Here is a 27,128-nt window from a genome sequence, read left to right on the forward strand (position 1 = left end):
ACAAATCTGACATCAGGAATTAAAACATTCAAAAATTAGTCGAAGAACACTTCAATCTCCCTGGTCACTCAATAACAGACTTAAAAGTGGCAATTCTTAACAAAAAAAACTTCAAAAACAGACTCCAACGTGAAACTGCAGAACTGGAATTAATTTGCAAACTGGACACCATCAAATTAGGTCTGAATAAAGACTGGGAGTGGATGGATCATTACAAAACCTAATTTTACCATACTAATTTCCCCCTACTGTTACTCACACCTTCTTTCTTGTCAACCATTTGAAATGGGCCACCCTCATTACCACTACAGAAGTGATTTTTCCTCCCTTGGTATTCTACTGTTAATTGAATTGTCTCGTTAGACTGACCCCCCACTTGGTAAGGCAACTCCCATCTTTTCATTTACTATGTATATATATACCTGCTACTGTATTTTCCACTCCATGCATCTGATGAAGTGTGTTCTAGCCCACGAAAGCTTATGCCCAAATAAATTTGTTAGTCTCTAAGGTACCACAAGGACTCCTCGTTGTTTTTGCTGATACAGACTAACACGGCTACCACTCTGAAATCTGTTTTGACTGTCAACAACAGATGAAACTATTGTTGACAATGATGCGAGTGCTTGTGTAAGCCATATTGTGACAGACAGCTCCCTCCACATGCAAAGGTGTAATCAATGGATTAAAAGCATGCCGACACCAGCACATGAACCACTGTCAGCATCAATGTACAATATATTGATGTAGCAAGCCTGTATCTATTATAAATTAAAGCTCATAGTAGGGTGTCACACGCCAAGGTGTAGACAGTGCAATCTAGTGTATAGAGCAGGAGTCTAGCCTAGTAGGGCTTGTCCACACTAAAATGTTACAGTGGCACCGGCACAGCAGCGCTGCTGCAGCACTTCAGTGTAGACACTACCTATGCCAAGGGTAGATATTCACCCACTGGTGCAGGCAACCCACCTCCCCAGGTCAGCAGAAGAATCTTTCCATCGACCTAGCACTGTCTACACTGGTGGTTAGGTCAGTATGGCTAAATCTCTCAGGGGGGTGGATTTTTTCACACCCCTGAGAGATGTAGCTATACTGATGTAAAATCCTAGTGTAGACCAGGTAGACCAGGTCTTCATGTCTTCAGGTTCTCATGTGGGTTTACTGGGCCCGGCAAGGCTCATGGGATTGCTTGGCAAACAAGCCTAGAAGCAGTGGCGTTCCTGACATAGGGGAACCACTTACATTGGGGATTTCAACCAGAAATCATCTGTCAAAATAGTGGTGTGGGGTTCAAGAAGTATTGCCACACCCCTCTCCTCCTGCTCAGTTGTACACAGTGATCAGGTGTACTGAGATCTCCCCTGCCGCACACCACATAGTGGAGGAGTGCAGATATTCATGCTGGAATCCACTGGCTCCTGGACACCATTAAGGGTGAAATTACAGCTCGCTAACTATACTTGTGGCTGAATCAATGGCACAAGTGTGGGTCACCCCATAAGCAAGTACATGATTATTTTTTAATGGGATGAATTCAGAACTGCTTCAACATTTTCCTCTAGCATCTGCATACTCTGAATCAAGTGGTCGCGGGGTTGATGGAAAGATCATATTGCCCTTGTTGGCTGAGCTCAAATGATCCAGAGGAAGTTTTGTGACATTACATATTGAATCCCAAGCTAGCATTGCCACAGGGGCATTTTGTAGGGAACACTGTCATTGTGAATAGCAGCCTGTACGCTTCTTGCAGATATTTGCCGTTTCCTCTCATATCCAAGGGGTTTTGACAGATTAGGGTCGGCTGTCTATGAATTTGGCATTACATTCTTTTCCAGTTTTTGAACTGCCTTATTCATACTAACGGGCTGCTACTTAATTAACTCCACTGCTTTTAAATTGCATGCCGCATTTCTGGAATGGGGGGAAGGCGATGGGTGCATTTCCTCAGTGTCTGTGTAGCCCAAATACCACAGTGGCACTGCAAAGAGAGCTCATTAGGTTAAGTAAGGAAACTATACATTTTCAGCATCAAGAATATGATCTTTCTGCGTACAAGGTGCGTTTAGCATGAGTACTAGCTGTGTCATGCCAGCAGAAATGTTGCTTATTTATGGATAATGGCTTATTTAACTTCCTTTTATATCATTTCTTGCAATGATAATATAGCAATTGTAGTGCAGGCCAAGGGAAGGAAAAATGAGTTCTCCATTGTCTTGTAACCTGGTAAATGAAGCCACCTGAAGCCCAGGGTCAATAGTGTCTATGAATGTACAGGTATGGCTGGGTACGGTCACCCTGACGGGCAATTCCAAACTATAGAGTGGTCAGTGTAGCTTCGCAGGCTGTTTCCCGGGAATTCATGGAGGTTTGGATAACACACCCTCCTATGGATGCCTGGAACAGTCACAGAGTGCTTCACCCCTCCTCAGTGCAGTCACTAGAAGATTCATTATTCACCTGTGCTTTCTGTCCCTGAAATATGGCACAGAAATTTGTATCTCTTGTGGTTTCAAGCCAGGACCACGGCTGTCTCCATTATACTCAGGATGCCCTGGGAAACACCATGGTGCTGTCATATCATTTCCCAATATCAGTGATACATTCAAGATGCAACAAGGGCATTTCCGGGTGGCCTTGGGGCCCGTCTCTTATTGACATAGCCATATCCCCTTTTACATTGATGAAGCACTTTCCTCCCATTCCACACACACAGCTATTTGATAGCCACAGTTTTGCAGAGAGGAACATTAATAAAGCACTCTTATGTGTTCCCAGGTGTTTCTAAGTAAGTTATTCCCCATCCCTCTCTTACATACACACTTTTACTACTGTGCATTGTGCTGGACAGCAGAACAAAAACTTAAGATAGACAGGTGCTATACGTGGAATGATGTGGCCAATAGGGGGAATACCTATATCAGTGGTTCCCGCCGTTTGTGCAGGGAAAGCCCCTGCCGGGCCAGGCCGGTTTGTTTACCAGCCGCATCTGCAGTTTTGGCTGATTGTGGCTCCCACTGGCCGCGGTTCGCTGCTCCAGGCCAATGGGAGCTGCTGGAAGCAGCGGCCAGTACGTCCCTTAGCCCGCGCCGCTTTCAACAGCTCCCATTGGCCTAGAGCAGCAAACCGTGGCCACTGGGAGCCGCGATCGGCCAAACCTGCGGACGCAGCAGGTAAACAAACCGGCCTGACCCAGCAGGGGCTTTCCCTGCACAAGCGGCGGAACAAGTTTGGGAACCACTGACCTATATGAATAAGGATTACTCACATGGGTAGGGGTTTGCAGGATTTTCTATGTTCTTGGTGCTCACCACGTTTCCATTCTGAGTGGGCAGATTAAATATACATATATATGATTTCTGCTTCTTGCATTAGTTTCTGATGTCTATAACTTAAGATCAGACTGCTGCATACCTTTACTCCATACCTGACACCAGCCTTATTGAATGGTAACACATGGTGGAGAATGCAGAAACAAATGGATATATTGGACCTACAATGTTGTTGTTTAAATAACTTTTAAAAAGTGGGGAGTGAAAAAAATACTTTCATTCAACATTTTCTAGAAGGTCTGTCTTACCTTCCTATTGGTCCCAGATCTCCTGAATCCTGGCTGCCAGCTTCACTGGGGGTGCTCACTGATTTCGAAGAGGGAGACATAGGGGTTGGGACTAAATAATGAAAATAACAGGTATCCCATGTTAAAACATGCAGCGACTGCACTGATGAAGAGCAGTGTCAGACAAACCAAAACCAATCAACCAAATGATAGTGGATAAATGATTAGGAGAGTTTGAAATGGTGAAAGCAAATAAGGAAAGGAAAGGAAAAGAAAAGGAAAAGAGTCAAGTGAATTTTTAAATATTTTTGGAAATTTTAAAATTGTAATGAATTTAGACAGGTCTGAAAGCCAATTGTGATTCTATACATTATGGTCGTAGGGATACTGTGGAAGTAAAGCAACACTGCTGTTTCTTTTGCTAATTTTACATTTGAATTGTAGAAGATTTTTAAAAATCAAACCTTTTTGTTTATTTGTTAGAAATCTAAGTGAACTCTTCTGCTAAAATCAGATGGCACGAGGCAATAAAGCAATTACATTTTAATTTAAATTAAAATCTATTGAATGTGACCTGCAGTTTCTTTGTATAAATCAGATCCAAAGTAAAAACAGAATGGGGAAATCCAACCAGGTAAAAAAGCCTCTTCCAAAAGCAATGAGAATGTATATGAATGTATTGTTGGGTTGGGTTTTTAGGTAATTTCAGTTGCAGAGTGTTACTGTTTCTGTTTGGGGGCCTGATCCCAGCGTCCACTGAAGTCAGTGAAAGACTTTCATGGACTTCACTGGGCATTTGATCAGACCCTTAGGTATTTTCCTTTACTTTCAGGGACTGGTATATTTCATGTATATATATGCAAAGACAGGTTTTTCTTACTAAGTAGGAAAGGAACAAATTCATAAGCATTAAAGCTCTTAATTGTAGAAACAATAAACACAAAAAGTAAAAAAAAATCTTTTTTTAATAAGAAAGAAAGAAAGAAAGAAAGAAAGAAAGAAAGAAAGAAAGAAAGAAAGAAAGAAAGAAAGAAAGAAAGAAGCTGAAATGTCTCCACTCCAGATTTAATGCAAATATCCTTGAAAGCAGCCACATGGAAGAAAACACAGAAGGACTTTAATGCACAGTAAATATTTCCATTTGGTTTAAATCATGTGCATTTTCCTTTTACATTTAACAGAGTAAAACTTTTAACTATTTTGTTATACCCTGTAATATATAATGACAGACCTGTCAAGAGACTTGGATTTTCCATTTGGTCAAATATTTCACACATATTCTCACTAAGGATTGGCAGAGAAATGACTACAGTATGAAAAATGAATTCATTTTCATGACAGCCCCTTGGCAGGTACAGGCAGGCAGTGGTTTTGCATCTTTCGGTATGTTGACACTATGGAGCTAGGGGTGTGGTTCCCAGCTCACACAGACATACTTGGGCTAGCTCTCATTGAGCTAGCATGCTAAAAATAGTACTGTAGCCAGGACAGCACAGGCAGCAGGAGCGATGGCAGAGATTAGCCACCTCAAGTAGGTACCCAGGGGGTTCAGGCAGTTTTGTACGTGTCATGGCTAGCCCCATGTCACTGCTCTCCACTGCCCATACTACCCCACCTACATTACTGTTTCTAGCACTCTAGATTGATGAGAGCTAGTGTATGTCTGCACAAGCTGGGGATCACATCTCTAGCTCCAACTGTAGCTGTAACCTTAGTTTCAGGAAACCCCAGAGGGAGCTGGATATTGTATGCATATCCAAAGGCCGAGGATTATAATTGTTAATGTCTTTTGATTGAGACAAGGTGGGTGAGGTAATATCTTTTATTGGACCGACTTCGGTTGGTGGACAGGACAAGCTTTCAAGCTGCACAGAGATCTTCTTCAGTCTGGGGAAGGAAACGAGGCTGTTCAAGTTAAATACAAGGTGGGACAGATTGTTAAGCACAAGGGGTTCAATGTGTTGTAGGAGATCACTCTCATCTGTTGTAGGACAATAGAAGGTTACCAGGCAGCATGGTGTGTTACAACTTGTAATGGTCCATAAAACCAGCGGCTTTGTTAAGTCTGTGGTTTTTAGTGTCCAGCAGAGTTATGACTTTAAGCTCCCTGTCTGGTCTTTTGAAGGTGTTGTGCAGGTTTCCTTTGAGGGTGAGGGCTAAGAGGTCAGATATGGAGTGATCACTTTCTGAAAAGTGTTCACCCAGAGATGTTAGGGTGTTTTTTTCTTTTATCATTTTTTTTGTGTGAGTTCATTTGAGAGCATAGTGACTGTCTGGTTTCACCCACATTGTTGTTGTTGGGGCATTTGATGCACTGGATGAGGTACACCGTATGTTGTGATAGGCATGTGTAGGACCCGTGGATTCTGAAAAGTGTACTGTGGGGATAGTGATCATAGTAGCAGAAGAGATATGTCTGCAGGTTTTGCATCTGTTGTTCTGGCAGGATCTGGTGCCACTTTGAGTTGGTGCCTCCAGGTCTGTGGTGTCTCCTGGTTTGTGGTGTCTTCTGATGATGAGCTTAGCAAGGTTGGGGAGTGTTGAAGGCCAGAACAGGGGGTCAGGAAAGATTTTTTTCAGGGTGTGGTCCCCATCAAGTATGAGTTGTAATTGTTTGATATCCCATAGGGGTTCCAGTGTGGGGTCGTAGGCAGTGATGAGCTGGAGCCAGTTCGCACCAGTTCGCTAGAACCGGTTGTTAAATTTAGAAGCCCTTTTAGAACCGGTTGTTCCGCAAGGGACAACCGGTTCTAAAAGGGCTTCTAAATTTAACTGGCCAAAAGTGGCGCCTTAGGCGCCGACTCCACGGGTGCTCCAGCCCTGGAGCACCCAAGGGGAAAATTTGGTGGGTGCAGAGCACCCACCGGCAGCTCCCCGACCCACCCCCGGCCCCAGCTCACCTCACCTCCGCTCCACCTTCTCCCCTCAACGCGCCGCCCTGCTCTGCTTCTCTGCCCCCACAGGCTTCCCGCAAAACAGCTGTTCATGCGGGAAGCCGAGGCAGGCTGAGAAGCAGGCGGCGGCTTCCCACTCAGGCCCAGGGAGGTGGAGGTGAGCTGGGGCGGGGGGGCATGATGAGGGCCACCGCGCCGCAGCAGGTAACCCCGGGGGGGCGCAGGGGAACCGCTCTCCGCCCCAGCTCACCTCCGCCACCCTCGGCTTGAGCAGGAAACCATGCCTGCTTCTCAGCCCTCCCCAGCTTCCCACCGAACAGCTGATTCGCGGGAAGCCGGGGGGGGCGCGGAGAAGCAGAGCGGGGCGGTGTGTTCAGGGGAGGATGCGGAGGTGGAGAGGAGGTGAGCTGGGGCTGGGCGCAGGGTGGGGAGCTGCCGATGGGTGCTCTGCACCCACTAAATTTTCCCCATGGGTGCTCCAGCCCTGGAGCACCCAAGGAGTCAGCACCTAAGGCGCCACTTTTGAAATGATCAGTGGGGGAGCGGCCGCTCTTCCTGCTCCCCCCCTAGCTACGCTCCCCCGCCCCTAGGAGCCAGAGGAACCTGCTGGCTGCTTCCTGGGAGCTGCCCCAGGTAAGCACCGCCGGGACTCCCCACCTCGCCCCCCGGCAGGTGCTTCTGGCTCTTAGGGGTGGGGTGGGCACCCACTACGGTGGCCCACGAGACCTTCCTGCCCAGTTCTGGGGGCAGTCAGGGGACAGGGGAGGGGGGTGGATGGGGCAGGGGTCCTGAGGGGGGTGTCAAGGAACGCGGGGGGGTTGGATGGGGCAGGAGTCCCAGGGGGCAGGAGTGGGCAATGACCCCTCCTGGGGTAAGGACGGAACCCGTGGTTAAGATTTTGGCAGCTCATCACTGTTGTAGGTGACATCTATAGGTGTAAGGTCGGTGGTGGTGGTGGGGGAGGGGGTTTCCCCTGTGGTGAAGCAGGTTCTCCCAGAATATTTCAGTGGCCCAATACATTATGTGACCTACTTCTCTGGTGGAATGTCCTTGTTTGCTGAAGGCAGTTTTGAGTGTCTTAAGGTCTATCCCAGACTTTCTCTCTGGAGCATATTCTGTGGTATCTGAGTGACTGGCAGTAGATAACAAATTTCTTGGTGTGTCTGGGGTTGTTACTGGATCTGTGGAAGTGAGCGTGATGATCTGTGGGTTTATTGTATAATAGGTGTCTGTTAGAATCCATTGTTGAAGCTAATCATGGTGTCCAGGAAGCTGATGCTGGTGTGGGAGTGTCCTAGAAAGAGTTTAATGGATGGGTGGTGATAGTTGAAGTTGTGGTGGAAATCTATGAGGGAGTTTAGGTCATTTGTCCAGAGGATGAAAATATCATTGATGTATCTCAGTCATATAACTGGTTTCATGGTGTATTCTTCCAGAAATTTTTCATTGAGGGGGCTTGTGAAGAGATTTTGATTGCCAATTTATTTTGGGGGAAAGGAAATGCTATTAACAAGAATTAATTAATTAATAAATGCTAATTAACAAGAATTAATAATTTTATATGTTAAATTAAGGTTCTCTGGATAGTGTCATAGTGCAAATTATTAATTCAGAATAGGAAGTTGAACTACTCTGCAATGGTTTTATGTGTGTTTGGTTGTTGGGTTTAGTGTGCGGTTGCTGGGTTGTGCTAGTGGCCTGTGATATACAGGGGGTGAGAGTAGATGATCTGGTGGTCCCTTCTGGCCTTAAACTCTATGACTCTATGCGCAATAGACAGGACATAATAATTTTGGGGCTCCTTAGTAGATAAATATTTATATTTTGTGATTTTTCTCTATTAAAATTACTGTTAATTTGATTTTATAATATCTCTATATAATGTACAAAATGCATTTTCTGATAAGTTAAAATAACCTAACAATTAATTGTCAGACAATTCTTTCAGGATCTGATACCTCATTGCTGGAATTACAGCATCATAATTTATAAAAATAGGGACACAAATCTAAGTTTTAGTTGCTTTCATTTAGGAACTGAGGCCACAAGTCAGAAGAGCCCCCCTATTCAGGACAGCACATAAGAATGTGCTTAAGTGCTTTCCTGAATCAGGGCCTGAATGCTTTGTGAGCTTTTGGGTGTTCCTGAATATTGCAGGCAGCAGTATAAGGGGTGGAATCCTAGCCCCATTGAAATAAATGGGAAAACTCCTTCTCCTTAATTTCAATGGCGACATGATTTCATCCAGGATATTTAAGACACTTTTGAATGAGAGGGAGAGAGAAACAAATGAAAAACAGGCAAAATAATTTCTCACATTTGGGCTCACACATTGAGCAACACACAGAATAAAACACTGCATGCAAGACATGGTAACATAAATAGATTTGATAATGAAACCTATATTATAAAATCATCTCATGTGTATTTAAGGTGAGGAATCTAGGGTTTAAGAACTAAACAACCAAAACCAGTAAAGCAATCAAAGCAACAAATAAACTATATAAAACAATCTAAAATAATGATTTGACCATAAGTCTGTTAATATTTGGATATTTTCCTTTTTAATTCTCTTCAGTTTTGCTTGTTTAAAATTATTTCACATAATAAGAAGATATTTCTTCCACAGATATTTTCCTTCTTTGAGTGTAAAAATGATAAAACTGCATTTATGTCCAATAATTGGTACTAATGAAATATAATATAAATATCATTGGGTGGAAAGATAGGAGAGAATATAAACAGAGAAGCAACCAAAGAAATCAAACACGGTTTAGAATTGTGTTTATGAGGAGTCCTCTCAGAAATAAAGCTGATGGTCTGCAATGGCAAGTGCTGGAAATGCTATGAACTGGCATATATGAGAGATATGATATGAACGGTTTCCAAGCAGAAGAGTTCACTTCACTGATACAGCCAAATAACACAAAAGCAAAGCATGCTTTTAATAAAAAGAATGCATTAATTGTGTAATAGCCACATGTTTACAACGTGCTCATCTAAGTACCTAGAGGTGGTTCTGGTGATATACCAATGCTCTGTAATAAAGCCTCTGTCTCCCTTCTTTTGCGATCTAGATCCGAATCTTCCTGAACTGGCTCTTTCTTTTGCTGCTGATCAGCCTGAATTAAAGATAATAAACAATTAGCTTGAATGACATACAAAGAGGCTTCTTGATTAAGTGGGAGGAGAACATATATGCACCATGGTTCCTGGGCTATTATGGAGTACTGTGACAGCCATGAAGATACACTTGGGCAGCTCATTTATACTGGATTTATAGCAGGAGGACTTTGCCAGTGTTTGAGATTGCATTGAGCCAAAAGGATGTTGCAGGAACCAGTACAAATTTATGTGGAATATTTCTTAAACTATGATTCAAATCTTTTCCCTATTACTTGTCAGATGCCATTGTACTGTAGAATGTTGGGAGGTTAAGAGAGACCTTTGACCTTGATTCTGCATAAGAAGGCTGACAGGTTACAAGTAGAGACAGTCAAACTGAATTAGCCCTGGTCTACACTACAGAATGACTTCAGTATAACTATGTTGCTCAGGAATGTGAATAATCCACACCCCTGAGCAACATAGTTACACCAACCTAAGCGCTGGTGTGGACAGTGCTACGTCAGCAGGAGAGCTTCTCCCACCAACATAGCTACTGCCTCCCATAGAGGTGGAGTTTATTAAGCCAACAAGAGAGCTCTCTCCTGTCGGCTTAAAGCATCTTCACCAGAAGCTCTAGAGCAGCACAGCTTCATCAGTGTAGCTGCGTTGATGCAAGTTTCTACTATAGACAAGTCCTTAGCTAAAATATGTACTGACATATTTGAAAGTAATAAATAAATACGGCCGTGATTCTGTTCCTACTGAATTCAATGGGAAAACTTCCACTGACGGCAATGTTCCAGGAATAGGGCCCACGTGAGGCTAAATGTTCTCCTTCCATGGGGAAAAAACAATAGAAAGGGGAACAAGTGTTCATAACTCTTCAAGATCTGAGATAGAGTCCATGGAATGCCCCCCTACAAACACACACACACAAGCCTCACTAGGGCAGGGAGGGAAAGAGCGGGAGAGAGGCAAGAGGTGTGGCTTTGAAATCTCCTGGTTCCTGATGTCTGCAAGAAGACATACAATCCGTTGGCTTGGCTTCCTTCTTTCCCCATGTCTCTCTTAACTGGCTGTTAATTAATACACTGTATTTAAAACATTTTATGAAGTGGAGTAATGTGGCTCTTCTTCCCCTCTCAAACTGACTTTATGGACTGTTTATTTGTACTAAACTGTATAAAATGAAAAAATATTAAGAGAGACAACATGAATTGGAACTTTGATTTCTTGTATCGCATCAGATTCCATAGTAATTCTACGAAACACATGAACGATATTAAGGTGTCAGTTTAAAAGGAAACCAGTTATAAGTAAGGGATAACAGGTGCTTTAAACTACAGTAAGTGTTGACATTTAAAGGAAAAGAAACATAATCACGTAATGCTTCTTTGACTTTGCATGAAAATGAATATCCTTTCCCTGTCAATTCTCACCTCTATTTCACTAAGTGACTGAATAAAAAGAAGTACAAAACCCTTAATGAAAAACCTAATGCATATTGTCAAGGACAAATAAACTAATATGTCAATCAAACTTGAATAGAGCTGAAAGACGCACTGATTCCAGGAGGCTAAAATGCAATTGCAGTTATGTTTACTTTAGTGGAGAATCATCACTGTAAATCTGTTACCTTAGCCAGCAATCAAGCCAGTCTTAAGAGTAAAAAAACAAAACAAAAAAAACCCCAAAACACTTATTTAGGTTGTAATGGGTCAAAAAAATATGAACCCCTCTCTCCCCGCTAAAGGAATTCCCAGAAGAAAGCATTGGGGCAAATCTTATTCTTTTCTACATACACATGCACATCATGTTGTCCGAACTGTTCTCTGTTGACAACCTGTGTATTCTGAAGGTGATTTTTATTTCAAACTTTTGTGGCTGAACGTAAACATTTCTATTTTAGGCTTAAAGCTGCTGTGATTATGAGGATCACTTCCTACATGACACCTGCCCTATGTAAACCATATTTGGAAGCTAAACCTTGGACCTTTCTGTAGGCTTCTGACATCTTAATGAGTTTGTGCATATTTACCTCTTTCTTTTTCCTTTCTTCTTCCTTCCGTTTCTTCTCCTCTCTTATTTGTGCTAAGCGCTGTTTTTTGCGCTCGAGCTCAGCTTTTAAGTCACTTTTGTCTGACATTTTGACTCTGTTGAAAAATAAAATAAAGTTATGGAAACTGAGAAAAATGGTCAGAATTAAACATTTTTTCTGTTTACTGAAAAATGTTATTTGATTGCATCAAAAATGATATTTGATATTATTGTAAATGTATAGTTATATAAGCATTGATCCTTAGTACTACGGTGTAATATGGAAAAGAATCTTTGTTAGACAACTTCCCATTTTAAGAGACCACCTCAAAATATCCCTGTGACAGGGTGTACCTACCCCACCCTGGCCTCGCAAGAGTTAATTGTGCATTGCAGGCTAAGGAAGCCACGCCCCTTCACCTCTGCTGGGCATGCTCAGCCTGGAGGCAAGATATAAAAGGAAGCAGCTCAGCTCAGTGTGGGCAGGCTGCTGAAGAGAGAGGACACAGACTGCAGGCTCTCTCAAAGGAGCTGCTACAGGCCCAGAGCCAAGACACGCAAAGCACCAGACAGATTCCAGGTTGCCTGATGAACCCAGAGAGGAGGCCATGCCATCAGGAGCTACGCTGCCTGAGGACCCCAGAGACCTCATGGACCATCACTGGCAAAGGCAGGGAAGGAAGCAGCCCAAGGGACTTAGACTTTGCTCTGTGGGTGAACCAGGGAACCAGTCAGCGTGTTTCGGGAGGATACTCGATGGTGAGTAACCCCACCACTGCCAGGACCCTGGGCTGGGGCTTGGAGGAGCAGGGAGGGCCCAAGTCCCCCTACCCTGGGTGCCACACACCCGTGAGTGGTGCCCCACTTTCCCAATGGGCCAATAGGCCACACAATCCCACAGAGGTGTGTGACTTTATTGACTCTGGCCATTAGGCCACACTGCCCAGAGCGAAAGGGCTGCTCTATTGACTCTGGCCACTAGGCTGTACTATGTTTTATAGTAAGGGTCATCAGCATAGGCCCTAACCGGCTGCGGTACAGCGTCTTCCCTTTCTTTTGACCACACATGACCCGACACCCCATGACGGGGTATACTTACCCCGTGACGCTGCCACAAACATTGCGTAAAACTAACTTTAGAACGATGTACTAATGACCTTTATTTCTCCTTTGTGAAGCAACTGCTTTTGTCAGTCCTTTAAATGGATGCTTTAAGGCCTGAAAAACTCCCACTGTTTTCAATAAACTTTGGATTAGACACCAGGAGCTCAATCATCTTCCCACTGACCCCTGTTGTAAACTTCATACTTTGGTGCAAGATCAGGCTCTAAAGAATAATGTCGGCCTTATTACTTTTGTGTCTATTTTTATATTCTGAGGGCTAAATTGTCGTGTCCCCCATCCCACCCTGTGCCAAGTAGCCAGAATGGGCACCAAGGATTTACCGGGGGTGGAGGGGAAAGTGAATCTGCTCCTGAGTGAAGCAATTGCCCTTCTCGCAGGATGAAATTCTCTCCCCCTTCTAAGGATTCATGCAGAGTCTTTGTAACAAATAAGATCTCAGTGTTTTGAACAGTCACAAGTCTCTGCAGTTGTTTGAGTGTGCCCTCAAAATCAGTATTATGTTTGTTTATTTATTTTACAGATAGGTGACCTGCAGCACAGAGGGGTAATGTGACTGTCCAAGATCATATGAAGCAGGAATCTCTCTCAAAAGACTAACTCATGCCAGACCTGTGCTCTAGCCATTAACCCATACTGTTACTTCACAAATCATTGACTTAACTTGCCGATTATTTACTCAGTCTGTAACATCAGCTTCAGAACCATTATGTACTATCATGTAATGGCATCAATAGGGATTTATTTGCTCAATAGTACTTTACATAAAGATTCCTTCAGAGAGACTAGTACAGAGTCTAGTGTAAAGAGCTAATTACAACCCTTTGTATTTCTAATTCATACCTCACTGACCACATACACATTACAGCTCAGAATCAACCTGGTCAATGCAAATGACATGTACATGCAACAGAGGTCTATTGTCTGATGCAGTGCATGGGAAATTTCAATTGGTGATGCTCCATTGATACTAATGACAGCTACATATAAATCAGTGTCTGCATTGACAGGAGATCACCTGTGAATCTGCATGCTAAAAAAGACCTGACATTTCAAACTATCAAATTCTTGTGCTGTCACAATTTTTTCCCCTCAAAACAAGTAAAAGTAGTCCATGATATAGCAGGTACTGACAGCTCCTCTGCACCCCAAATAAACAATTGAAATTCTTATGACAGGTTTCAGAGTAGCAGCCGTCTTAGTCTGTATTCACAAAAAGAAAAGGAGTACTTGTGCCACCTTAGAGACTAAATTTATTTGAGCATAAGCTTTTGTGAGCTACAGCTCACTTATGCTCAAATAAGCGTATGCTCAAATAAATTGGTTAGTCTCTAAGGTGCCACTAGAACTCCTTTTTTTTTTTTTTATTTTTGTTGTCCTTGAAGATATTTTTGGTTATGGAGCAGAGGAGACAGAGAAATCCATGCAATATGGAGTAAATGTGTAAACACTCAACAAATCTATAGCAGTAGCAGGAAGAGCAGGATCAAGAGCATCTGCCTCAGCACAAACTGAGCTGTATATGGCAAGTCATGCAAGTTAATGCTCCTCAGGCTGAAGTCCTACACCAGCACAAACACACCAGCAGTTAAACTCCTCTTTGTCCAAGCCATACTTCAACACAGAATGTAGGGCTGAAGTTTGTGGGCTGCATCATGGCACAGTAGGTTTCAGGATTCTCAGGGTTCCCAGAGCCTACAGTGGTTTCCAGCTGTTCCTCAGACATTCTTGTCAACTGCTGGAAATGGCCCACCTTGATTATCACTACAAAAGGCTTTTTCCCCCCCGCTCTCCTGCTGGTAATAGCTCACCTTACCTGATCACACTCCTTACAGTTTTCAGAGTAACAGCCGTGTTAGTCTGTATTCGCAAAAAGAAAAGGAGTACTTGTGGAACCTTAGAGACTAACCAATTTATCTGAGCATGAGCTTTCGTGAGCTACAGCTCACTTCATCGGATGCATACCGTGGAAACTGCAGCAGACTTTATATATACACAGAGAATATGAAACAATACCTCCTCCCACCCCACTGTCCTGCTGGTAATAGCTTATCTAAAGTGATCATCAGGTTGGGCCATTTCCAGCACAAATCCAGGTTTTCTCACCCTCCACCCCCCCTTACACCCCTTACAGTGTGTATGGTAACACCCACTGTTTCATGTTCTCTATGTATATAAATCTCCTCACTGTATTTTCCACTGAATGCGTCCGATGAAGTGAGCTGTAGCTCACGAAAGCTTATGCTCAAATAAATTGGTTAGTCTCTAAGGTGCCACAAGTCCTCCTTTTCTTTTTGCGGATACAGACTAACACGGCTGCTACTCTGAAACCTATCAGCTCAGTGTAAATGTAGAAAACAGCAGTGGGACTATGACTATGGAAGATTCAATTAGCTAACAAGTTCAGCCCCATCTGGCTGCATAATTCTACACATGGCCATATTTTTGGATAGCCAGCTGGATTACTCCTTCTGTCCTGGCTCCATTCATAAACATAAATGCATTGTTCATTGTTTTCAGTTTGAGAAAAAGAAAACAAAACAGCCAGAACAACAGTAGTCCACATAAATAGCACAAAGCAATATTACCTTAAGCAACAATAATAATTTCTGGGTGCCAATGAACTGTATGATCAGTCAATATAAAAGATGGGGTATTTTGAACAGGCAAATGATTAGAAAAAAATATGGACTTTTTAATGATAATATCAGTATTACTCTGCCTTTAAAATCGGTGTTGGATTTGTGGGCCTTGCAATGATATGGTCTAAATCCTATTTGAAGTCATTTTCCTAATCTGTTGCACATATTTGAATGCTGATTATAGAGTTTCCCCCAGGAGCCCTTAGGACTAGATAAAGCTTTTTGCATCCTTTTAGTTCTGCAGTTTGGCAACAGGGAGTGGGATCCTATTTCTATGCAGAAAATATGCAAATTTGTTTTAAGGCTGATGACAGAAACCCTGAAGGCTTAACTTCCCTTTCAAGCTGTTTTTCAGATATCAATTGAATAGGTTTCCAAAAGCTGGTTCTTTTAATGTCAGGAAATCAAAATTGCTTTTTCCATGATCTGAGCATCAGCTATTTAATCTTTCACCTGTTCCTTTATAACACTGCAAACCCCCCATTAAGAGTCATAAAGTTCTATTACATTTGTGTCTTTTTTTAACACAGTGAAACTCATATATAGCAAAGATAATGCATTAAATTTCATTTGAGGAATGCTGCAAGAAGTCCTGCATTTCCCTCTTTAAATGATACAAGAGACTGAAACATTTATCTCTAATTGCTGTCTTCCTATGCATATTACTGTAATTCTTTGATCTTCCAACTAGCTTACCAGGCTTCAAATGGCCAAGAAGTCTGCTGCTAGGATTTTAGAGCAAATCAAAAAGTCAGATTCCATTACCCCCTTGTTAGAACATCTGAGCCAGCCAGCAGACTGAGATGCAGCATTATGCTGGTATTGAATATATTGCACTTTTTTAATCACTGTATGTGACACCAATTATTTAGTTGACTTTGTTTATTAGCTCCGTGAATAGAAAATTTCCCATATTGGCTATTCCATGTGTCAAATGCATTACTACAGGAAAGGTGTTTTAAAATGTGTTTGCTTTTGAAATTCCCGACTATGCAGAGTGCCAGCACATGGCCTATGCACTGCTTATATCCCAACAGTGCACAGGAGCTTGCAACTGGCTTTAGAGCTGTTGGTTCCATATCCATCTCAGGTACTTCCATGGCTCCCATCAAGCCTCCCTGCCCACGTGTGGATGTACTCTTAGTGACTTGCCCAAGGGCACAAGGATCCTGTGGTAGAGCAGGGAATTGAACATGTGTGATCATGTGTGGAAGATAAGATTGTTATGTATTCTTTGTCAACTTTTTCTTCTCCAGCTGTAACTTTCCTGTTTCTTTTATTGTTTAGTTGCAAAAATGCAGTGCAAAAGGATTGCTTTTAGTTATGATTGGGGATGGACGTGATTTGGGTTCTGGACCTTTTCATAGTCTGACTCCACATTCAGTCACTTGTTAATGGGTCTCATTAGATGTGCCAGTGTCTTCTGTGCTATTTCCCATGGTGCTTCAACTGAGACGTCACAGAAATTGGCACAACAGCATAAGGGGCTCTCCTGGCATCTGAGAAGAACCAACTGCAAGTAAATAAGCCAATCTAATTCAATGAGATATTAGAGATGGGAAATGGGCTCACAAAATAACATGTGGTCCACAGGTTGGGAACTCCTGGACTAGAGGACCAGCCCTATAGTCTGGGAACTCATTTCTTTTGTGTTCATTATCTGTGTGTTTTTCATCTCAACTATATTTGTTTTTGATTCACCATTTCCTTTTATGGCATGTGTGATTCTAGTCTATTCTACATAGATTCTTATACCACCCTCATCAAAGTAGTAACTGAGTACCTTCCAGTAGTGTACTAAGAGACATGACTAACATCTGCCATGTGAGATAATTTATTTCTTTGTTACTCCATCTGCACTGTAACAGTTTCAGGGAAATGGAATCTGTATTCCCTTTCCAAGGTCCCTCGAGGGCACCCGCTCAAGATTTCTAGCTCCCAGCCATCACCTTTCTTGAGTGGAGACCCGCAGCTCTCTCTCTCTCTCCTGACAAGGGAGTTTAAGACTGCACAGCTCCCTGCCTTACACTGTGATATCCCCAGCAAACCAGTCTACCTAAAGGCCAGTGCCTCTGCTGTGCTTTCTCTCTGCAAACTATGAACAGCATATTGCCAGGAGTTAGGTTTGCACACAGCTCTTTCTAAGCAAGCACATTTACTTTTAAGGTAAAAGCATTACAGAGAAAATGTATAAATACAATAAAAATTCCTTTCCACATGCTAAAAGCTTACCAGAGGTTACACAGCAGTCTTATGGAGCCCTCGCAAACCAAAGTCCCTCCAGTCCTTCCACAAGGGTTGGAGCCCTTGGACAGAAGGTCCTGTCTATTTGCTGGACCAGAAAGAAGTCCAAGTCAGTTTAAATGCAGCCTTTTTAAGCTAAAAGCCTTTTCAATGTCTGTTGGTCTCTGGAAAACCCAGCGCAGAGGGTGGTACCTCTCTGGAGTAGTTACAACCTGAGTAATTTACCTTATTCACTCCCGAATGTTCTTAGTTCCTTGTAGAGCTGTGGCAACCTTCCTCCCCTGGAGTTGCATACAATCCCTGTCCACAGTGATACATAAACTGTTCATACATTTATACAATATGGCCCCCAAAGACATTACATGTGATTACAATATCCATCACACACCATCTTAGTTTGCTACTTTCGTATCAAACTGTGGTTGAAGGCCCGACATTAACAAAAGCCCAGAAAATGGATATGCTCAATTTGACTCCAGTTCCTGTACCTACTAAGTAAAGAATCTTCACATTCCTAACCTAATCCCAAGGAAGACAAATGCTAGGCAAACAGCTGATAAAGAACAACGTGCAGGCTGACATATTTTTCCTTTAAGGGCTTACCCCAGAAATGCTTTTTGAGAACTTATGTCACAACCGGGGCCTGGGCAGTCTGACCTAGTGGTCAGAGGAGGAATCAGGCTGGGTCACATACCAGAATGTCAGAGTCCAAGACAAGCCTGAGGGCAAAACCAAGTCAGGCAGAGTCAGGTTACCAGCACAGTAGCAAGAACAGGTATTGTAAGGGAAGCTGTCCAAAGCAGGGAGACTCCAACTGCATGGACAACTTCCTGTTCCTGTGCTAGGTTTATGTAAAAGCTGTGAACATATCAGGACCCGCAGAGTTTTACCAATCAGATTCTAGGACTGGAGTCCTCTGTCAGGGTTCTGCTTTTTATTCTGGCAACTGCCAGCAGGTCACGGGGTGCAAGTTGGAACGTATTAGTGGCTAAGAGCCCTGCAGAGATGGGTTTAAGCCCTGTGGTCTCTGACATCATCCCCTCTGCAAGGGATGCCTTCAGGGTGACACAGACCAGGCTTTTGGGGGTGATTCCTATGGAAAGCCCACACAAGTGCAGGAGTATGTACATTTTCTGCAGGCTCCAAGGTGCATTCCTCAGGATCATACGCATCCCAATCAACAAGGTACCAGAGCCTGCCATATTTTGTTTAGAGTCCAGGATCTCATGAACTACATATTCTTTGTGGCCCTGTACCTGTACCAGTGGAGGAGGTGGCTGGGCCCTGTGAGGGAGAGAGTTTTCTGTGTAGGGTTTCAAAAGTGATACGTGAAACACTGGGTTAATCTTGGAGTTCAAAAAGTGACTGGATTAGCCTGTCACAGGATCTTAAAAGGGCCAAGAAACCGAAAGTCCAGCTTGCAAGCAGGTCTGTCTGGGTGGAGATGATCTGTAAAGAGCCATACCTTTCGTTCCACTGCATAGGTGGGGCCTTGCTGACAATGCTGTTCCGCACACTGCTTATAGTTTGCTCTTGCCTCTGCCAAGTGCTTCTTCACTTCTTCCTAAGCCTGATAAATCTGCTGCACCAGGTCTGAGGCGGCCAGGTTGGGAGATGGTGCAGGTAATTGCAGGTGGAATCAACCCATAATTGGAAAAAAGAGGGCTTTGACCTAACGACACATGGTCTGCATTGTTGTAGGCAAACTCTGCATAAGGTAGAAGTGAGGACCAATTTTCCTCCTGATGATTAATGTAGCATCGCAGATGCTGCTTGAGAATCTAGCTGGCCTTGTCTGCCTGGCCGTTGGATTGGGGGTGATAAGTGGAGGAAAGACATGTGCAGACTCCCACCAAGTGCAGGGCTTTGTACCAGAACCAGGCCATGAACTGAAACCCCCGATCAGAGGTGATGCATTCTGGAAGGTCAGAAGTGGACTACTTGGCTAATCCATATCTGGGCTGTCTCTGCAGCAGAGGGGAGGTTTGTGCAAGGGATAAGTAGGTCATTTGGGTAAAGTGGTCCACAACCATCAAAACTGTCATAAATTTGTTGGACTCTGGTCATTACAATCTTTCTGATTTTGCCCTTACATGCTTACAATAAAATCCACAGCAATGGCTGCTCAGTGTCAAGATGGGGTGTCCAAAGGCAGAATGAGATTACTGGGCTTCTGGCTTGAGGTCTTGGCACAGGCATAAACATTGCAGGAGGTAATTAATATGGTCAGCCGCATCCAGGGCCACCAAAAGGAGTGGGATATTAGTCTTTGGATCTTGAAGTACCCCAGCTGTCCCGCTAGGGGAAAATCATGGCATAGTTGTAGAACTGCGAGCCTTCCAGGTCCTGGGGGCACGTAGATGTGGTCCCTTACATACATGATCCCTTCCCGGGAGTCATATGGTTGCCTACCAATAATAGCTTGTTTATCAGGCAGAATTTCTGAAGCAGAGGCAGAACGTATCAATCTGTGTATATCCTGGTGATGAGCTGCACTGAGAAACTTATGGTATGAGAGAATGAGGATTGGTTCCTGGCTGGGGGTCTCATGGATTGGTACTGTATATTCAGGACAGGGAGTCCATCTTGCCATTTTTTCATCCGGGGTGGTATATGATAATGAAATTGAATTGTGAGAAAAACAGGGCCCACTGAAGCAGCCATTGGTTTAAAGATTTTGCCCTACATAGGTATTCCAGGTTTTCATGGTCATGGAATACCTGGACTGGGTGATGAGCTCATTCCAGGTAGTGCCACCATTCTAAAGAGAGAGTTTTTATCATCAGGAATTCCTTGTCAAGTATTTTGTAGTTCAGCTTTGAGGTCGTCAGATTCCTTGAGTAATAAGTGCACAGGAGTAATACTTGTTTGGGACCAAGCTGCTGGGAGAGGATGGCCCCAATCACCACAGTGGAGGCATCAGATACTACTAGTGAAGGCTTGTATGACATCATGGTGAGCCAATATGGGTGCCGTAGTAAAGGATGCCTGCCCCACCCCTGCCAGCAGCAACACTGGCTGCCCTGCCTACTCAATGCTGAGTGACCTCTTTGCAGTGCCAGGGCATTGAGGGTCCCTTGGGATCATATCCAAAAGTAGTCAGCAGTCAAAAGGAACTGCACCTACCATATGGACCCCCTGCATTATAAGTTCTTGACATTAATCGAATAAGACCAATACTATTGTAAACTGACTGGTGTGTGTGTGTGTGTGTGTGTGTGTTCGCTTGAGTCCTAGTTCAGTGCCCTGTCCACAAAACCATCTTTCTTCCAACTGGGTATCTGAAAAGCAGATAGATTCCAGTTACATGGCCAACTTTCAGTTCCTGTGCTGGGTTTACACAGAAGATATAAATCAATCAGGACCCCTAGCATTCTGCCAATCAGATTCCAGGACTGGAGTCCTGTGTCAGGGTTCAGCTTCTATTTTGGAAACTGCTAGGAGGTCACTGGGTGGCAGGATGGAACTTACTAGCACGTAAGAGCCCTGCACAGCCGTGTTCAAGATGTGTGTTCTCTGACAACTTATTAGAGTTTGATTTAAGGATATTTACTTTATATTGTGACATGTTGACAATTTGTGTTTTACTGGTTATAAAGTTTTAACTTTTGAATCCTTGTGTCTACTGTCATTAAATAATTATCATCTGACCCTCCTTATTTTCTGACCTCTCCCCTACTATTTACTGCAACTGTGAAAATTTAAATTGATAACAATAAAAAATGCTTACATATAAACATTGATGTTATCCATTGAAACTATTAAAAAAAAAGAAATCTGCCAAGCCTAATGATATCAAATAACAAACACAACAACAGTGGCAAACATTCCAACAACCTCTGTTTCTGATCTGTGATTTATAGTACGTACAATGAAATCATAGTAAAAGTTTGTTTTTTTACAAAGAGCATGTCTTATTTTAGGAACATAAGAATGGCCATACTGGGTCAGACCAATGGTCTATTTAGCCCAGTATCCTGACTTCTGACAGTGGCCAATGCCAGGTGCCCCAGAGGGAATGAACAGAACAGGTAATCATCAAGTGATCAGTCCTCTGTTGCCCATTCCCAGCTTCTAGCAAACAGAGGCTAGAGACACCATCCCTGCCCATCCTGGCTAATAGCCGTTGATGGACTTATCTGCCATGAAGTTATCTAGTTCTTCTTTGAACCCTGTTATAGTCTTGGCCCTCACGACATCCTCTAGCAAAGAGTTCCACAGGTTGACTGTGCAATGGGTGAAGAAATACTTCCTTTTTTTTGTTTTTAACCTGCTGCCTATTAATTTCATTTGGTGACCCCTAGTTCTTGTGCTATGAGAAGGAGTAAATAACACTTCCTTATTTACTTTCTCCACACCAGTCATGATTATATCCCCCCTTAATCATTTCTTTTCCAAGATGAAAAGTCCCAGTCCTATTAATCTCTCCTCATCTGGAAGCAGTTCCATATCCCTAATCATTTTTGTTGCCCAAATGAGAAAAATTAGGTCTCAAAAAAAGATGCCGATTGACTGGTACATAGAAATGGGAGACCAGGTTTTGACTTCATCTATACCAATGTAATCCCATTGACTTCACTGACTGTAATCCCATTGACTTCACTCATTTGCATTCATGTGAGATTCAGGAAAGAACTTTGTTTAGTTGAAAGATTACAAAAAAAATACTGAGGGGATTTTGTCCTTATTCTTTTATCTGTGAGATTAATACTAATATGTGGATGATAATTATACATATTAGTTCTGTTTTCAGTGGTTTACCTTGTTTGAATTTCTTTCTATATTTGTTTTCTTCTCTGTCTTCATATGCATTTTATATAATACAAATATTTTAAATAAGAAAAAAATAATAATCACACAGCAATAGTAAACTGTAAAGAAAGGATCACTTATAAGATCATGTCTACACGACCACTTTTGTTGGTATAATTTATGTCACTCAGGGATGTGAAAAAAACACCCCTCTGAGCGACATAAGTTATACCAACAGAAGCGATGGTGTGGACAGCGCTATGTCGGTGGGAGAGCTTCTCCTGCTGACATAGCAACCACCTCTCATGGAGGTGGTTTTATTATGTCAATGGCAGAGTTCTCTCCTGTCGGCATAGCAGGGCTACATGAGCAATCTTACAGTGGTGCAGTTGCATCGGTACAGCTGTGCTGCTGTAAGCTCACTAGTGTAGACATGACCCAAGACTCAAAGAGCATTAGCTAAAAGACTGCAATATTTCTATCATTTTAGTCTTTGTCAGTTACAGGAAATACAATTATCCTTCTCTTTTCACAAAAAGAAAAGGAGTACTTGTGGCACCTTAGAGACTAACCAATTTATTTGAGCATGAGCTTTCGTGAGCTACAGCTCACTTCATCGGATGCATACCGTGGAAACTGCAGCAGACTTTATATATACACAGAGAATATGAAACAATACCTCCTCCCACCCCACTGTCCTGCTGGTAATAGCTTATCTAAAGTGATCATCAGGTGGGCCATTTCCAGCACAAATCCAGGTTTTCTCACCCTCCACCCCCCCACACAAATTCACTCTCCTGCTGGTAATAGCCCATCCAAAGTGACAACTCTTTACACAATGTGCATGATAATCAAGTCGAGCTATTTCCTGCACAAATCCAGGTTTTCTCACATCCTCCCCACCCCCATACACACACAAACTCACTCTCCTGCTGGCAATAGCTCATCCAAACTGACCACTCTCCAAGTTTAAATCCAAGTTAAACCAGAACATCTGGGGGGGGGGGGGGGTAGGAAAAAACAAGAGGAAACAGGCTACCTTGCATAATGACTTAGCCACTCCCAGTCTCTATTTAAGCCTAAATTAATAGTATCCAATTTGCAAATGAATTCCAATTCAGCAGTTTCTCGCTGGAGTCTGGATTTGAAGTTTTTTTGTTTTAAGATAGCGACCTTCATGTCTGGGATTGTGTGACCAGAGAGATTGAAGTGTTCTCCGACTGGTTTATGAATGTTATAATTCTTGACATCTGATTTGTGTCCATTTATTCTTTTACGTAGAGACTGTCCAGTTTGACCAATGTACATGGCAGAGGGGCATTGCTGGCACATGATGGCATATATCACATTGGTGGATGTGCAGGTGAACGAACCTCTGATAGTGTGGCTGATGTTATTAGGCCCTGTGATGGTGTCCCCTGAATAGATATGTGGGCACAATTGGCAACGGGCTTTGTTGCAAGGATAAGTTCCTGGGTTAGTGGTTCTGTTGTGTGGTATGTGGTTGTTGGTGAGTATTTGCTTCAGGTTGCGGGGCTGTCTGTAGGCAAGGACTGGCCTGTCTCCCAAGACTTGTGAGAGTGTTGGGTCATCCTTTAGGATAGGTTGTAGATCCTTAATAATGCGTTGGAGGGGTTTTAGTTGGGGGCTGAAGGTGACCGCTAGTGGCGTTCTGTTATTTTCTTTGTTAGGCCTGTCCTGTAGTAGGTAACTTCTGGGAACTCTTCTGGCTCTATCAATCTGTTTCTTTACTTCTGCAGGTGGGTATTGTAGTTGTAAGAAAGCTTGACAGAGATCTTGTAGGTGTTTGTCTCTGTCTGAGGGGTTGGAGCAAATGCGGTTGTATCGCAGAGCTTGGCTGTAGACGATGGATCGTGTGGTGTGGTCAGGGTGAAAGCTGGAGGCATGCAGGTAGGAATAGCGGTCAGTAGGTTTCCGGTATAGGGTGGTGTTTATGTGACCATTGATTATTAGCACTGTAGTGTCCAGGAAGTGGATCTCTTGTGTGGACTGGACCAGGCTGAGGTTGGTGGTGGGATGGAAATTGTTGAAATCATGGTGGAATTCCTCAAGGGCTTCTTTTCCATGGGTCCAGATGATGAAGATGTCATCAATATAGCGCAAGTAGAGTATGGGCTTTAGGGGACGAGAGCTGAGGAAGCATTGTTCTAAATCAGCCATAAAAATGTTGGCATACTGTGGGGCCATGCGGGTACCCATAGCAGTGCCGCTGATCTGAAGGTATACATTGTCCCCAAATGTGAAATAGTTATGGGTAAGGACAAATGTACGGGGACAATGTATACCTTCAGATCAGCGGCAATGCTATGGGTACCCACATGGCCCCACAGTATGCCAACATTTTTATGGCTGATTTAGAACAACGCTTCCTCAGCTCTCGTCCCCTAAAGCCCCTACTCTACTTGCGCTATATTGATGACATCTTCATCATCTGGACCCATGGAAAAGAAGCCCTTGAGGAATTCCACCATGATTTCAACAATTAACAAAGAAAATAACAGAACGCCACTAGCGGTCACCTTCAGCCCCCAACTAAAACCCCTCCAACGCATTATTAAGGATCTACAACCTATCCTAAAGGATGACCCAACACTCTCACAAGTCTTGGGAGACAGGCCAGTCCTTGCCTACAGACAGCCCCGCAACCTGAAGCAAATACTCACCAACAACCACATACCACACAACAGAACCACTAACCCAGGAACTTATCCTTGCAACAAAGCCCGTTGCCAATTGTGCCCACATATCTATTCAGGGGACACCATCACAGGGCCTAATAACATCAGCCACACTATCAGAGGCTCGTTCACCTGCACATCCACCAATGTGATATATGCCATCATGTGCCAGCAATGCCCCTCTGCCATGTACATTGGTCAAACTGGACAGTCTCTACGTAAAAGAATAAATGGACACAAATCAGATGTCAAGAATTATAACATTCATAAACCAGTCGGAGAACACTTCAATCTCTCTGGTCACGCAATCACAGACATGAAGGTCGCTATCTTAAAACAAAAAAACTTCAAATCCAGACTCCAGCGAGAAACTGCTGAATTGGAATTCATTTGCAAATTGGATACTATTAATTTAGGCTTAAATAGAGACTGGGAGTGGCTAAGTCATTATGCAAGGTAGCCTGTTTCCTCTTGTTTTTTCCTACCCCCCGCCCCAGATGTTCTGGTTTAACTTGGATTTAAACTTGGAGAGTGGTCAGTTTGGATGAGCTATTACCAGCAGGAGAGTGAGTTTGTGTGTGTATGGGGGTGGGGAGGATGTGAGAAAACCTGGATTTGTGCAGGAAATAGCCCGACTTCATTATCATGCACATTGTGTAAAGAGTTGTCACTTTGGATGGGCTATCACCAGCAGGAGAGTGAATTTGTGTGGGGGGTGGAGGGTGAGAAAACCTGGATTTCTGCTGGAAATGGCCCACCTGATGATCACTTTAGATAAGCTATTACCAGCAGGACAGTGGGGTGGGGGGAGGTATTGTTTCATATTCTCTGTGTATATATAAAGTCTGCTGCAGTTTCCACGGTATGCATCCGATGAAGTGAGCTGTAGCTCACGAAAGCTCATGCTCAAATAAATTGGTTAGTCTCTAAGGTGCCACAAGTACTCCTTTTCTTTTTGCGAATACAGACTAACACGGCTGTTACTCTGAAACTTCTCTTTTCAGTTCTTCTGTGCTTGGACTGGTGAGATAAAACTAAATGGGCTTTAGTTTATAATTACCAGGCATAAATGGTAAACATAAAATAACACAGAATTTACATAATGTATTTCAAGGCATTTGAACAGGCCAAATAAGGATGAATAAAATAGACTCTCTTCTGTTTTCTCACTATTAAATTAATCAACTTTCCCCAAAGAAGAAAATACTGTGGGAAATAATAGGACAGTTTTCCCATGGTCTTTCTCAGCAGAAATGCAGAACGGCATCACTGGTTTTTTGTCTTCATTACAATACCTTCTGATCCCATCAGCACATTTTTTTTATTATTATTCTGGAGACAGGGAAAGGCAGGGATACAACATTCACAGCCTTTGCCAAGTGCAGCAGATTATGCACTTGAATAGATAACTGCACGCTTGGGGATATGATTAGGTCAAATTTCTCATTTAGTTCCAAAAGGTTAAAGATTTTTAAGCTACTCTGTTAATAGTCCAAGCATTGCATATAACACTAACAACTTTTTCTTTAGGTTGGTTGTTGTTAGGGGTATTTTTGTCCATGTGAAGTATGGGATGAATGGGTTGACAGTCTGTGAACAAATCATTAGCACTCACAGTTAAAACCAAATTACAATATCTTTACTAGCACTGAGTAGTCCCTTACTCCACAAGTAGCCTGATTGACTTTAATGGGACTACTCATGGTAGGTGGTATTATTGCACATGACTCAGGACATCACACTCTGGCCCTTAATAGTAATTCTGATATCCTATCTCTGGAAAGCAATATTTTTATATTATCAGAATAATATAACAACATTTTGCACAACTTAAACCCACATACTTGGGGCCCAATACTACAAATGTCTAAGCACATGAGTAATTTTATTCATAAAAGTACTCCCGTAAAACCAGATGAAGCAACCATGCATGGATAAAGTTTGCAGGATCAGGGCCTTAAAGTGTAAGTGTAAATTTTGTAGTAAGTTCTCTTAATATGTAACATTTTCTTAAAGATTTGGGAGACTTACTTTGGGTTTACATAGTTGCAATACAGTTTTTAAACTCCTGTAT

The 27,128-nt window shown here is 42.9% G+C and overlaps 1 protein-coding gene across 8 annotated transcripts in view; it reads right to left on the reverse strand.

Moving 5' to 3' along the window:
* Positions 1–27,128, reverse strand: part of DYNC1I1 (dynein cytoplasmic 1 intermediate chain 1) — a 262,038-nt gene that overhangs the window by 227,515 nt on the left and 7,395 nt on the right. For 4 of the 8 annotated variants that reach the window (XM_048838191.2, XM_048838185.2, XM_048838183.2 and 1 more), the window contains exons 2-4: positions 11,597–11,711; positions 9,458–9,572; positions 3,578–3,719 (exon numbers count right to left, since the gene is read on the reverse strand). In XM_048838191.2, the coding sequence (XP_048694148.1) occupies positions 3,578–3,719; positions 9,458–9,572; positions 11,597–11,711 (372 nt within the window). The remainder of the gene's footprint in view (positions 1–3,577; positions 3,720–9,457; positions 9,573–11,596; positions 11,712–27,128) is intronic. The other 4 variants (XM_048838190.2, XM_048838186.2, XM_048838188.2 and 1 more) reach the window with 2 other exon arrangements.

This window comes from Caretta caretta, chromosome 2, assembly GCF_965140235.1.
Source record: "Caretta caretta isolate rCarCar2 chromosome 2, rCarCar1.hap1, whole genome shotgun sequence".
Lineage (NCBI taxonomy): Eukaryota > Metazoa > Chordata > Testudines > Cheloniidae > Caretta > Caretta caretta.